At 58.4% G+C, this 14,219-nt stretch overlaps 1 protein-coding gene across 4 annotated transcripts in view; it reads right to left on the minus strand.

Moving 5' to 3' along the window:
- Window positions 1–243: 243 nt before the first annotated feature.
- Glis1 (GLIS family zinc finger 1) overlaps window positions 244–14,219 on the minus strand; it is a 171,936-nt gene continuing 157,960 nt past the window's right edge. For all 4 annotated transcript variants that reach the window (XM_063236527.1, XM_063236529.1, XM_023562553.2 and 1 more), the window contains 6 exons: window positions 12,817–12,927; window positions 9,451–9,580; window positions 5,647–5,803; window positions 1,798–1,970; window positions 1,053–1,220; window positions 244–680 (listed from right to left, as the gene is read on the minus strand). In XM_063236527.1, coding sequence (XP_063092597.1) covers window positions 535–680; window positions 1,053–1,220; window positions 1,798–1,970; window positions 5,647–5,803; window positions 9,451–9,580; window positions 12,817–12,927 — 885 coding nt within the window. In that variant the 3' untranslated portion in view covers window positions 244–534. The remainder of the gene's footprint in view (window positions 681–1,052; window positions 1,221–1,797; window positions 1,971–5,646; window positions 5,804–9,450; window positions 9,581–12,816; window positions 12,928–14,219) is intronic.

The following is a 14,219-nucleotide window of genomic DNA, read 5'->3' on the forward strand; positions in this document are numbered from 1 at the left end:
CCAAAGGGCTGTCCCTGCTTGGCAGTGCTGCCTGTAACCAGCACAGGGGTCACAGGACCACAGCATGGTCCTGTGACCATGAAACAGGTGACACTGGTTCCATCCCCACGGTGAGACTATGCAGTTCCATGGGCCTCCCACGCCCCAAGCCCCGGCTCCCAGCTGCACACTCCACTGAGCTCAGCTGGAGCCTCCCAGTCGGTCGTGGCCTCTAGGCTCAGTCCCAAAGCAGAATCAGGCCCCTGAGGCTTGTTTCCAGTTTTTAATGTTTCTCTTGTAAAACAAAAATATAAAACTGGCAGGGGAAGGGAAACACGTTCCATACATTTTATATACACGAGGTCTGTGATTTCAAAACCATAGGCGAGAGAAACAGGGAGACACACTCGCGGGCCTGTCACATGGTGCTGGTCCCTGGCGGGCACCTCTGAGCCCAACCCCGAGGGGCAGCCCACTTTGCCCAGCCTGCCTGGGGCAGGGAGGGCAGATCCCAGCAAGGGCGACACAGCGTCGTCGTGCACTGGCTGCCCCTCTTCAGGTGTCTGTGTAGATGGAGGGGATGTGGCTCAGACAGTGATCAAAGGCGCCGTTGGGAAAGAAGCCGCAGTCCTCAGGACCTCCGGATGCCACAGCTTCAGATGACTGTGGGGGCAGCACTGCGGGGCACGGGGCCTCGTAGCCTGTGGGCAGGCAGAAAGGGTCAGGGCTGAAGGTGACAGGGCTTCTGTCCTCTTTCCCAGCTCAAGGGACCCAGCCAGCCACCCAGGGCTCCTCTCAGTCACCAAACCCTGCCCTCCGTGGGCTGTCGGCTGGGCAGTGTGTGTGGGCGGCCCATCCCCAAAGCTGCAGTGGGGCAGAACGTGGGTTTTGGACCCCCCTTCACTCCTGGCAGGACTCACCTCACCCCACCAGCTTCAAGAATCCATCAAACGGGAACCGGAATTCACTGAGCACTCACTAAGTGGGCACCTAAGCCTCCTGTCACCTTAACTTCACAACCATCCCACGAGGCTGTCCCAGGGACTTGGGACAATGCACACAAAACCCCTCACCTGCGGCAGGTAAAGGTGCACTGAGGCTGGGGTAGCTGTTGGGCCGCAGCGGGGTGAACCCAGGGACCTCCCGGGCCAGCCTGTCCCCGCTGGCCGCTGGCTCGCTGTTCTGGTAGCAGTCGCTGTAGGGAAAGCAGCTCTGGATGGAGTGGAAGCTGCCCTGGTAGCCTGCGAGGGAGGGGGCAGAAGGCGTTAGGGAGGGCAGGCCCAGCACACCGCACCTTGCTGCCCCTGGCACTCTCTCACCAGGTACCATCCCGGCTCCTGTCCCGGCTCTGCCCTGCAGAGGGAAGCTGAGGTGGGGCCCTGGCTGCGAGGTGGTGGTGATGCTGGATAGTCCTTCCCGCCTGTGCATCAGGCAGGCACCTCCCCACCGTTAGTAGTGCTCTGGCTAGGCAGTTTTTTGTTCGTTTGTTTGTTTTTATCCCTCTCTAAATTGGACCCAGGGACTTCACACCACTTGCGTTCCCAGCCCTTTTTCAGTTTTTATTTTGAGATAAAGTCGCATTAAACTTCCCAGGCAGGGAATCCTCCTGCCTCAGTCTCCCAGAGTGCTGGGATTTCGGGTGTGTATCATCCCCACACAGCTCCAGACCAGGCCTTTCGGGCTGACTTGCCTGGTTTCCCCAGCATGGTTCTTGTCTCCCAGGCTGTCAGTCCCTGAGGTCCCACCTGCCCCACCCCTCCCAGGCTTGTGGCTCCCTTTAGCATCGGGACAGACGGCACAGGCCTGGCTAGGCCTTACCTTGTGGGCTGGGCAGTGGAGGGGGAAGGGGGCTCTGGAAGGGGGTGTAGGGCGGCTTGCTGGGCAGCGTGGAGAAAGGCTGGGCCTCTGGAGACTGGCTCTGGGAGGACACTGGTGGCGGCCCGAGCCCTTTCAGCGGGCTGAGCATGGGCGAGAGGAGGCTGGGTCCCAACCTGGAAGGAAAAGACATCAGCAGGGCTAGGGGGACACCGTGCTCTAACCCACATGGGAAGCGGAGCTTCCGCTCCTCAGATTCAGGCTGGATTTTAGCAGTGCATGCAGCCCTCAAGCTCCCTGCTGGTGCTGTGCTCCCTTCTGTCCAGGAGAGGACACTCCTGTCCACCAGACACTGCAGCTCGGCTAATGCCAAGTCCTCCACTGGGTGCCTGGCACTGTCACACTAGGTGGAGGAGAAGCCTTGGGACAGGCCGGGACAGGCCTTGACAGGTCCTCTGCAGGACAATAGCCCATGGCCCAGTTCGCTGAGCCCCTGCCATCCTTCCTCTGGGCCCTGAGATAGGCATTCTTTTCCCCTTCTGCCGTTCAGAGAGGTTGCCCAGTGTATGCCTGACCACACAGCACTGACCTCACAGGGTACGGTGAGGGCAAAATTAAAGCAGTGTAGATAAAGCATCTAGTATGACGGCGGATCTATTCATAGCCGCTCCCTCAGTCACCACTGTTGAGTGGAAGAAAAGCTTCATGGGTTGCTTCCAAGTTGGCCTTTTCTTCTCCTGTGCCATGCACTTTGAGAGATCTCTCCGTCTCTGTTTGCACGCTCCCTATGACGGGAGCTCAGCACCTCCACACACACACAGCACAAGGGATGCAGGCCCAGGGCTGTGCCATCTGGAAGCACGTGGAGCTAGAGCTGTGCAGGCGCCCTGGGTCCACCAGTCTCGCTGGGCTGCATGGTACTGAAGACCAGGTCCTCCCTCAGCCTCCCGAAGTCGCAGGTCCCCACCATACAGACCAGTGACTTGCACCTGAGTGGGTTTGGGGGCTCCTGGGAACAGGTCGAAGGCCCACAGCCTGCCAAGCACCGGGTACAGGCACAGGGAAGGAACAGGGCTCCAGCTCTGGTTTCTTGTGTGGATTTGTGGCTTTGTTGGGCCGTCCACACTGAAACAGAGTGCAGATGCAGTGTCACGGCTCCAGGTGGCCTTGCCAAGCTCGATGGACACTCTTGCCCTTCATGCGGCCTCTGTCTGTTGGTGCTAAAGATGTGGATCCATGCCATGCTCCAGGAAGCACAGCTCCGTGACGTGGTCTGTGGGGAGGCCGCTCCCCTGTCTGCAGCTCTGCTCCTTCTGGCCAGGGCATCGTGTGGTCACTGCCCCCTCTGCAACACCCATATGCGTAGAGCCCTATCACCGAAGGCAGGGATGGGCCTCTGCACCAGGTCCCTGACTGAGCACTGAGATGTCTCCTTAAGTTCATGGGTCGAGTCCTCAGCACTTCTCCGTGAGTCACTTAGCACAATCGTCCTGCATTTCAGGCGTAGCCCACAGGACCCAACAGCAGCCTCGCTCCATCCCTGAGCACCAGAAACCGTAGAGGGCTGTGCATATCTGTGCACTCTCGTGGTCACTTCTCCCGGCTATGACAGCAGGCCTGTAGCCTCCAGGGGCCTGCTTTGTCCCTGTCCTATCTGGTACCCATGCTCTAGCTCTTCCTGCCACAAGAGCAGCAATGGCAAACAACAGAGAAGACAGATGAGTGGACTCCTGAATCACTCAGCTCCAAACCCCAGAGATGGATGGGCAGTGGTGCAGGATTAAGGAGAACCCCATTTGAAAGGGAAAAACATGCACTTTCCACCTTAGACTCGCATTTGCTGTCTGTACAGGCAGTAAAAATCACAGAGCTGCCTGCCCTCCGCAGATCCGCAGGCCGCACTGTCTGCCTGCGCTCACAGACTGGCTCACCTGCAGCTTCTTCTCAGCCCTGCAACTGACCCCCAAGCAACTCCCTGTGCTGGCACTGGGGCCCACAGAAATGAACATGAAACCTTGCTGGCCTGGCAGGCAGGGCTGTGTACCTCGTAGAGGGCCAGAGGAAAAAAATGTGCCCTAATCTGAGTCTCCCTGAGCCAGGGTAAATACATTTAGTCATGAAGTCAGGCCCTTTTAGCATAGTTTTGAGTGAATCAGATAATTCTGTCAAGCTATTTAAACGTCCCAGCAAACCGCTGGGGAGCCTTGCGGCAGTCCCCTGTTGACTTTGGCAGGGAGGGAAGCTGGAGGCCCTCCCCACCCCACTTCTCCCGGGATGGAAAAAACCCATCCAGCCAGCCTGAGACCTGTGTCAGGCCCGAAGGCTGGGGCGCTCTGCAGGCAGCTGGGGTTCCGCACAGTCACTGTGCGCCTCTCACTCAGGCTGGGAATTCCTGGCTGGCACTTCTGCAGGCAGGCGGCAGGCAGGTGGCAAATGGGTGAGCACAGAGCACAGGCCAGGCTGCAGAGGCTGTGTGGTGAGCAGGGAGCCTGACCAGCGATGGGACAAGTGTCAGGGAGCCTGTCCCGAGACAGCCACAAGCCTCAGGCCCGGGTGGGCAACTGTCGCCATGTTCCTAAAGGCTATTTAACACCTTTACAGAGGAACAGACAGGCCGAGGAAGGGCCTGTTTTTCTGGGTCCCTGTGTACCCAGTTCAGGTGGCCTCTGCTCACATGGCCTGCCTTTCCCAGCTCTGTGGAGCCTTGGGGTGCAAGCATTCCTGAGGAGCCTCCTGTCCCTGCCCAGGTGGGGTCTCCTGATTCTGCCCACCCTGTATTACCATTGTCTGTTCCTCCTCGCCCAGCCCTAGCTCAGGCCGCTGTCCTGTACTGTGTTCCATCCCACCCCCTACCACCCAAATCCATGCTGTGGGCTAGTGCAATCCCTCCCCAGACCTGGATGCAGCCTGCCCGACACCCTCAGGCCTGAGCCCATCCTGGGGCACGCTGTTAGGCCCTGGAAACCTCACTTACTGTCCCAACACAGCAGCTGTCACCACACCAACCTTCACCCAAGCCTGCCTGCTCCCCAACTCCAATTGCGTCTCCTGGGCCCACCACTGGGCCCCTGCACTGACCCACCCCAGCTTTCTCCACGGAGGTGGAGCACCTGCTTCTGAAGCTGCACCTGCCCCAACCCTCTTGGGGAGCTCCTCCTGGACCGGGGCCACCCATAGAGCTCCACAAGTGGACACAGGAGGAGGAGGGGGATGAACAGAAGAATGAGCTGGTTGGCAGTAGTCCTGGGGGCACGCTGACTGAGGCTGCAGCCTGGGGTGGCATTGTGGGTGATAAGCAAACGAGCAGGAGGGTGGCCAGGTGGGCCCGTACCAACCAAGCAGATCTCAGGAGCCAGAGTTTGCCCATCTGCCACTGCCAGCTGGACTGTGGTGACAGTAGAGCCACACTGATGTGGCGAATGGCTGCCCCTCCACAGGGACCCTGCAGCAAGGGTCAGGGCCACAGTGATCAGAGTGTGGGGGCTAGAGACAGGGCTGGGGAGCCTGACCAGCTTAGCAGCCACCCTGTGAGCCCTGAAGAAGTGCAAGGTGGCTCCTGCAGAGGCCATGTGGGCACAATATAGGTGGGCACCCAGGGTCCTTCCAGGGCCCCAGCAGGGGGTCTCCAGGTGTCTGTGCTGCCTGACTCACAGAGCTGCTCACTGGGGACACCAGTGCCACCATGTACCATGAGCATCTGGGACACAGCACAGGATATACAGAGTTCTCCACAAAGCTGGGTGACTTGCAGTATCAGGACCAACACAGGAGCATGGGCCACTTGTCCTCGCCTACCCCCCTCCCCTGCACCTGTGACTCCTTGTGCCCCCAGGACTGCCTCAGGGTACGTACCCATCCCTGGCACTCTCGGCGGTCGGCAGAGGGGGTAGGTGGTGCTGGGAATTGGTGGTGGCCTCCAGTGGGTGGTGCCTGGAAGGGACATCATGGGTGGGGAGCAGGAGGCTGGAAGCGAGCCCGCTGTGAGGGGTGACAGAGCCGGCATACACACCTGCAGGGGACACAGGACATCACCGGACTCCAGCCATTGCCTCAGGGTGGTGGCAAACAGCCCAGAGCTGCATTTTCCAACTTATGGGGAGAAAATGACAGAGGAAAATGACTGTGTGAATAGAAGATTCAAACAAGGGCGCCGGCAGCTCTACTCCTGCTAAAGGCTGTGTCCAGGCCAAGGCCACTCTGAGGACAGAGGAGGACTGCTAAGTGCCCCAAACCTTAATGCAGCTGTTCTGGAAACGGGGATTGCTCAGAATATCCCTGCAAGCAGATGGGACCCGCAGAAATGAGAAGCTTGAAAGCAGCGGAACCAGCTCAAGGGTCAGCAGAACCGTCTAATGCTGCTACCAGATGATGGGCTGCCTTTTGATAGCAGTAATGATCCACCTCAGAGGTATGCAAGCAGAGGTTGCATGTCCACTGTGAAAAGTTTCAGAGAGAGGATGATTACACTAGCTGGCCTAGGTAGGCTGAGCTGGGAGAGCTCCGAAAAAGGATACCACAGATGGTTGTACAGGCTGTGCATTGCACAAAGGAACCAACTTAGAAGTGAGCCATATTCTAGTCTTAGACTCAACCTACAGAACACAGTTGTTGTGTGATACCATCTTTTGTCACCTCTTCCCCCTTGCTAGGACAGGTGGGCAGAGGGGATGCTAGATGAGAGTCATGTGCAGGTCCCGTGGCCCGAGGGTTTGAGAGGTATGGATGCCAGCATTCCGAGATGCTTTCACAAAGGACCCAGTTAGAAGAAAGAGGGAACCCCTGCTCTGGGAGAGGAAGCTGAGAGGATCATATAGGGTCACAAATTTCTAATGCTTCCTATTTTATCTGAAAAGAAAGCAGGGTCACATTTTGTACATCACCCTTAATCCAGCCACATTCGCTTGCACTGAACCTGACACTTTTCCTGAAATCAGTGTGTCAAGTTGATGCCCTGGACTTGGTGCTACACTGGCACAGTGCCCCTTCTGACCAGCCAAGCTGTCCCTGGTGGCCAGCTGAGTGTCACCCTGGTTCTTGAGGGTTACTGCCCTTGAAGCCCACGCAGAAGCCGACACTCCGGGGCCCCTTACCAGGCACTGCAAGGCTGAGAGTCCCCCACTGGCCAAGGCCTGCGATCCTGGAGCAGAACGGAAGCTCAGCAGGGCTGCGGTGGCTGCTGCAAGCTTAGCTCTGCCCAGGGCAGCAGGGCAGGCAGCAAAGAGAGCAGCTGGGGGAGATAAGGTCTCACTTTAAGATGCAGAAACTAAGTCTTGACAGGAGAAACGCCTTGCCCGAGTCAAGTGCAGGCAGCCACAGGCCTGTGTGCAGTGGGACGTGTGCTGGAAGCCAAAGCCGGGGTTCCAGGGTGGCACGGCCGGCAGCTGATCTCTGGCCCTGGCCTTGTAGCCGGTGGGCTGTGAGTGCGTCTGAGCACCCTCTACACCCGTCCTCTGCCCCTCCCCATGCCTTGGACCTCTGCACTGCCACCTGCCCCTGCTGCCTCCCGGGCTTGGTCTGGGGCCGTCTGGAGGGCGGTGTGTGGAGGGAGCAGGAATCAGTACGCTCAGCCTGTGTTACTACCACTCTCCACAGTACCCGTCACCTGCCGCTGTGAACGAGCTGGCCCAGAGCCCCGGCAGACCTGCCCCCTCGCCTGCTGCCATGCTGACTACGTGTCTCACGTCCTCGCTCACCGCCCAGCTGCCCAGGTCTGCTGGGGTCAGGCCTCCTCTAAGTGGAGGGATGAGCTTGTGAGGGCTTCCTGTAATGGACAGGGACAATCGATGGCACCTCTGCAGCCCTCCCTTGCTGTCCCCCTTCTCTTCTGGATGCTTCTGTCATCATCCTGTCCTCTTGTCTTTGCCTCTGCCCTGATCAGGTCCCTGTTTGTACAGCAGTGGCTGGACGCACAGTGACCAGAGCATCACTATTCGCCACAGGAGTCTCCCCCAAACTTGAGACGCTGAGCATGTGTGTGGATGGTGGTGGGGATAAGTCACTGGACTGCGAGGGGCCATGGGAATGGGGACCCCAGGTCTGCCCGGCACCCCACCAAAACGCACCACTTCAGACTGTAAAGCAGCGTCATCAATCACCAGCAGTGAGCACTTAACCTCTGGCCCTAACATCTGTTCCTGACTGTGCCTCGGCCATCTGCCGAGTGGCCTGCAGAAGGACCTGTGGGACCATACCGGAGAAGTCCAGGAGCCTTGCCCTTGCCTGGCTGGTCCTTTCCTCCCTGCTGCTATGGAAGCAGCCAGAGGACAGGGACGCATGGCAGCCGGTGTACATCGGCAAGGGTAGCGTTAACATAGGAGCAACACTGAGGAACACAGCCTGCGGCATGGCCTGAGTTCAGGTCGTGCTTCTGTCATTTCCTAACTCTTCTAGGGCACAGGCCCCGGACAACTCCTGGGAAGCAGGTCTGGGGAAGGAAGCTGAGGCTTGAAGCTGGCCCCTCGCGTGACGCAGTCCCAGTGGACCTGATTTCTCACCTGTAGCAGGTCGTGCAGGGTTAATGAGCTGGGTGGGTTAAGGGACCAGCTCAAGCAGCTACCCAGGTGACTACTGGCCCCGCTCTCTCCCTGAGTCAACCCTGGGTTGTGTCTGGGAGAGAAATAGGCTTCTAACCCAGGTCTGCTGCTGACTGATCCACAAGTTCAGGTTAGTCCTTCAGTTGTCCAGTGTGACTCTCAAGGCCCAGATGCTGGGCTGCAGGACCCTGGCCACAGGACAGCCTGGGAGTACTTGGCTAGGGGTAGCAAGCGGTTGGGATCCGTGCTGGGAGCTGGCACTGTGATGCCCCATCCCTGGGCTGGCTCATCCTCATTGTCCTCTCCAGCCCTGTCCTTTTGGAATTATGATGTCTACCCCAGGGTACCCTTTATCAGTGGACTGAAAAAGGGTAAAAGCCTGCTCTCTTCCCAGGCTCAGAAAAGGTTTGACAGAATTTTAAATCTGCTGCTACTTCAGTGTTGAGGGAAAAAGAATAAAATTAGAAAATAAGAAATGTTTTACATAGTTGGGATATTAAGAAATCCTGGAGGGTGAGCAGAGCTTTCTGACACTGAGGCTTCCTTGGGGTGGGAGCCCAGTGCTGTGAGCTGGGATCCCAAGGCCGGGCTGCCCTTACCTGGGCTGTGTTCCGAGCAGTGAGGCCAGGCATTCCGGCTCAGCCCAGGACATGGCCCGCCAGCAGCTGCCAGACAGACAGACAGACAGGCGGCCTCGCCTCAGCTGGACCACAGGCTCTGAGTTAGGTGGGATGGGGCTATGTGTCCCAGGGGCTTGGGAAGTCCCTGCTCTGGGTCACCCACAGACTTCAGTGACAAGTTCAAAGGTCTTTCAGCCAAGGTGCAAGAGTTGTGCTGGGACTTAGCAAAGACCCAGGTAGAGTCTGGGTGCTGGGCACTTCTTAGAGGCAGCTCTTCCCTGCAGGGCACCCCGCAGGTGTGGAGGAGCCTGGAGGAGCCTGATTTCACCCTGGGATACATCCTGTCTTCCCAGCACTTGGGGCAGGTTGCAAGGTCCCCCAGCCTGGCTCAGCGTCTGGGAAAACATGGCTTGACGCCAGTGAGGTAGAGACAGCAAAGGCCAAAGGAGCAGGTGACCTGCAGGTACAGAAGGGTCACCATCCTCCCCAGGACACACACATACCTGGGAGCAGCTCCTGGCCCAGGCGTCCGCCCTTCCCATCACTGGCAGCCAGCTGTGCAGAAGCATGGAGCTGCTGCAGGGCCAGACACTCCGTCAGGACATCAGCCTCCGTGTCAGGGCTGGCGTGCAACTGGGAAGCAAGCAGAGGGAGGAGGGTCAGTGGAAGACCACCTGTCCAAAGAACCGCTTGTTTTACGGAACAAGGCAAGACCCTGTTGGTGCACCTCAGTCTCCTCATCAGTAAAATGGGCTAATGGTGGACACTGAGGTCACATTAGTCCAGGTCCTCTGGGTAGTAAAGGCCAAGGTGGGATTGGACAGGCAAGGACTTTACTGAACAAGCGCCTATATGTGGAAGAGCCAGAAGGGGGGATATTACCCTCTGCTTACAAGGGAAGCAGGAAGAGAAAGGGGGTTCCCTATGTAAGTATCAAGGGGTCAGAGAACCCCAGGGCTGCAGTCACTGAAAGGGCACAGGTGGAGGAAGATGGAGCTCTGTGTGCAGCTGAGCTGGATGGCCAGGTGCAGCCATCGGGTCTCCCCAAGGTTGTGGGAAGTTTTTGGGTTGCATGTCGTGTCTGACACATGGTGTCTGCCCTGCCCCCCAGGCTTCTTTCTGGGTGTGAGGTGCATCAGAAAGGATCCAGGCTGGACACAGAATGGCTGGGTTCAAGTCCATCTCATCTCTCACCCTCTGTGTGACCCTGGACAAACCACCTAACCCTTTGGGTTTCCCCTACCATGTCTGTAACACACCGCCAGGACTACAGTCCACCTGCAGTGAGAGGCTGGGGAGGAGTTACCGGCCAAGCTCCCGTCACCTGAGTGGTCCCACGACAGCAGGCACCATGGGTCACGCTGTGGGCTGAGGTCAGCTGCCTAGGTATGCTGGGGCCAGATGCACCCCATCTTCAGCTATCGCCCCTGGTGACTCCCAAGGATGGGCACCTGGGGACACTTCACCTCTCCAGATGAGGCCAGGACATGAGGATGAGGGAGCCCGGGGACAGATGCCTGCATGGGAGGGGAGTCGCCAATCTGGACAGTCAGAGCTGGAGGCCCCAAACCTGGTTCCTCCAAATGCTCACTGTATCCAGGACACAACAGGCTCAGAGCAGGCGAGGACCTTGTCCCATGAGACTGGGTAGCCAGAGGTCTTGTCCCATGAGCCAGAGGTCAACCCCAGAGGTTCCCCCATTCCTGGGCCTGAGGGAAGGCACACTTGGGGTTCTTAGCACCCTAACCCTGCAGCTGTTTCCCATGTAAATGAAGTTCCTGGCAGAAGGGGCCAAGGCATGCTCTTGTAGACCGCAATGTCGATGCAATTAGAACAGCAGGAGAGGAGAATTGAGGAAGAAAAGCATTTCTAATTCTGAGGCACAGCAGGGCTGCCAAGAACATGTCACAATATAAGGGTCACTTTACCAGAGAGCTGCATCGTCCTGATGGCCCTTAATGGGTGCACACTGGTGGGAAGGCTACAAATCTCCAGCCCAAGTCCCTGGGGCTCCATGAGAGCCAAGCCCAGGGCATGGGAACACCAGGGCAGGACCAGGTCTTCGGGCACTGGTGGGCTCTGGACAGAAGCCTCCTCTCTGTGGAGCCCTGGCCCACCGAAGTCTGGGCTGTTCCCTGTCCCAAGCAGCTGCTGCCCCTGAGAGCAGCATGAGAGGCTCAGGCAGCAGACAGATGGGCCTGGGTAGGTCTCTGGCTCGGTTGCTCCTGGGCTCCACAACTTGGGTGGTTTGTTATTAAGGACCTCATTTCTAAAATGGGAATAAAAAGTGCCCAGTCATGGTGAGGACTATAAGAGACTCAGCCTCAGAGGCATTGGGGTGAATACAGCTGGGGATTTAGCTCAGCAGAACAAGTGCCTGCCTGGCAAGCGTAAGGTCATGAGTTCGATTCCTGGTACAAAAAAAAAAAAAATCACAGATAACCTGGGGTGAATATGGAGGTGCAGTTTTTACCAGGAGCTCACCATGGGCACTTTGACCATATCCCTCTTCAGCCCTGCCATGCAACAGGATAGAGGCTTCCCCATCATGAGGTCTGCTTACTGCCAACACCTTGGCTGTGTCCCCATCCTGAGACAGTACCGTCTGCTCTCAAGCCCACAGGCCTCTGCGTTTAGCTCCTGGCTGTATCTGTGGTTTGTTCCCGAGAGCTGGGCTGGTGACACCACACAGACCTAACCAGCAGGCTGAACACGGTAGCGGGCTCTGCTGTTTGTCCTCAGTGGTCCCTGCATCTCTCTTCACGCCCACAGCTCCCCTGCCCACCACATGCCCCCAGTCTGGGGCCTCAGCCACACACTACTGCCCTGCCTCTCCCGCATGGCCCAGCATGCTCTGCTCCTAAATAGAATACGCCGCTCACTCCCCCAAGCCTGCCTCTCTAGGTGCTCAATCCTGACAAAGGTGTCCCCAAGTCTGCCCTGGGGTCTGCTGTTCTTCCCAGCCAGCCCCTCTGCTGCTGCCCCCACTTTGCCCCAGGCTGGTGCCTGGCACGAGCCACCCCAGCCTATCCCCTCCGTGGCCTGGAGGGACCTTCTCTGCTAGGCAGCACGCCTAGATGGCACTGTCTGTCCTCGGCTTGGGACTGGGCAGTGCCAGGGGCCCTGCATGGCCGAGGGCTTGGCCCAGTGCTGCTCGGTGCCACTACTCTGGGTATGCTGTTCTCAGCAGAATATACTTGCTCACAGGTCCTTCCCACCGCTAGGCTAATGACACACGCCTGCCTCTGTTCTGAGCTGGTAAATCCTCCAGGTATACTAGCTCCAAGTCCACAGTGTCTTAACCAGTAAAAGTGAGCCCTTTGCCGCCCTCCAAGCCTGCAGCTGAGGAGCATGAGGCACAGAGGCTGAAGGGCTCCTCCAAGGCCACAGAGCCCCACAGGTATCTCCACAGCTCATGCCCCTAACCACTGCCCTGTGGCCATCAGGACCACTTCCTCCACAAGCCCTCCTGCTCCTCACAGAAAGGCCAAGGCCCTTTTATCTGTGCCCCAACAACGCCTCTATTACACTGTGCCAAGCACTTAATGTCTGCCTCTCACCTTGAGAAGTGGGCTCCATGTCTTCAGTTTAGCACCCTCAATGCCCCACATGGGGCTGGGCACAAGTGCCCCCTATCTGGGCCATGGTGAGTGGGCCAGGAGAGGCAGAGGTGCTGGGGGCAGTTCAGCCCCTGCTAATGAATGTCGGCCCAGCTGGGGCAAGGAGGGCAGGGCTGGGGCAGCAGCCCCTCAGGGACTGGGTGGCAGGCGGAGGACGCACGATGGATGGCAGCACTCACAGCTATGCACACAGGGGCGCGCATGGCAGGGAGAGGTGCCCGGCCTGCTGCTGGTCAGGAGGCTGCTTACCTTCTTGCGCACCTGATGCTCTTTGGCTGAGTGGGCCTTCACATGTTTGCGGAGGGAGCTGGGGTCCGTGTAGCGCTTGGAGCAGCCAGGGATCTGGCAAGCGTACGGCTTCTGGAACATCAGAGGGCAACGATGCCAGTGAGTGAGGGCCACCTCTCAGGGCCTTGGTCGCCTGTGCAGTGTAGCACAGCAGGGAGGGTGGCACTCGGCATGGGAGCCCAGCAGAGGCTCCGTCTATTTCACCTCCGTGCTGCAGGCTCGGGAGGCTGCCTCCCGTGAGGCTCACTGTCCCCTGACCCGTGCTACAGGTGGGTTCAGCTGAGCCAATGCTGGGAAAGTGTGCCCTTCGCACGCACAGCTGAAGGGAAGCAGCTGCAGACACGGGAGTCACATGAGAGGGTGTCCTAGACAGCAGGAGGCACCGGGAAGGGACAGTGCAGGGCTGGGATGCATGCATGGGCCCAGCGCGGGGTGCTGGCCACCTCTAGTAAGGACACTTGGGTAGCATAAGTGCAGGAAGCCAGGAAGGAGGTGCCACAGAGAGCTAGGGCGGGGCAGGCCTGTGCCTTCTGCATGGGGAGTGGGAATATATCTCCCCTTCCCCGATGCCTTCATTGCTTATCCAGAAGGGAAGCGGGGATCCTAAACCATCCTCACGCCTGGACTCCTGCCCCAGGCTCCACCAGCACCCCCCAGAAAGCTTGTGCACACAGCTGGCCAGGTTTACGCCCTCCCTAAACCCCCATGGCTTCCTGAGACTAGAACAGGCCATTCCTGGCCCTGATGGCCCCCAGAAACAGGCCCTAATCTATTTCTGGTCCCTGCCCCCCACAGTCCTCTTGATGTCTCCCATCTAGCTTGTTACCTCCCCTCTCCTTGGGTCCCGACCCTCCTACAGACCCAAGCTTCCCGTGCTGGATCTGCTTAGGGAGGGACCAGCCGATCCACCGCAGGCCTGAGGGCACTCAGGGCCCTGGCTGCAGTCTGACGTCCCAGGGCCTTCCATCGGACCCTGCTTGCGGACCATGGCTGCCAACTGGGCTCAGGTTCATGGGGCTTCTCTTTCGGAACACATCAAGTGGTTCTGAGCCTGGGCACTTTATGCCCTCTGGAACTGCTGAGATGGGGACAGGAGAGTGTCTGCAGGAGATGATACTTCTCAGAGCAAGTCCCTGGGATGACAGCATCCCATGAGACATGCCATGTGCAGCTGTCCCCAAACGGCAGGCAATTCTGCCCCTGCCAGGTGGAGGGAAAGCAGGGAGAGGGACCTGCAGCCCAGGGGCCTGAGGGGAAGGGAACAGAAGGAGATGACCATACCTTGGAGCTGCCCCGGAAGGTTGCCAGGTTAAAGAATGGAGGAAAGCAAAAAGAGAGAGAGAACAGTGAGAGGCTCGTCTAGG

This window comes from Cavia porcellus, unplaced genomic scaffold (assembly GCF_034190915.1).
Source record: "Cavia porcellus strain 051 isolate PalLab524CR breed Dunkin Hartley unplaced genomic scaffold, mCavPor4.1 scaffold_25, whole genome shotgun sequence".
NCBI classification, from domain to species: Eukaryota; Metazoa; Chordata; class Mammalia; order Rodentia; family Caviidae; genus Cavia; species Cavia porcellus.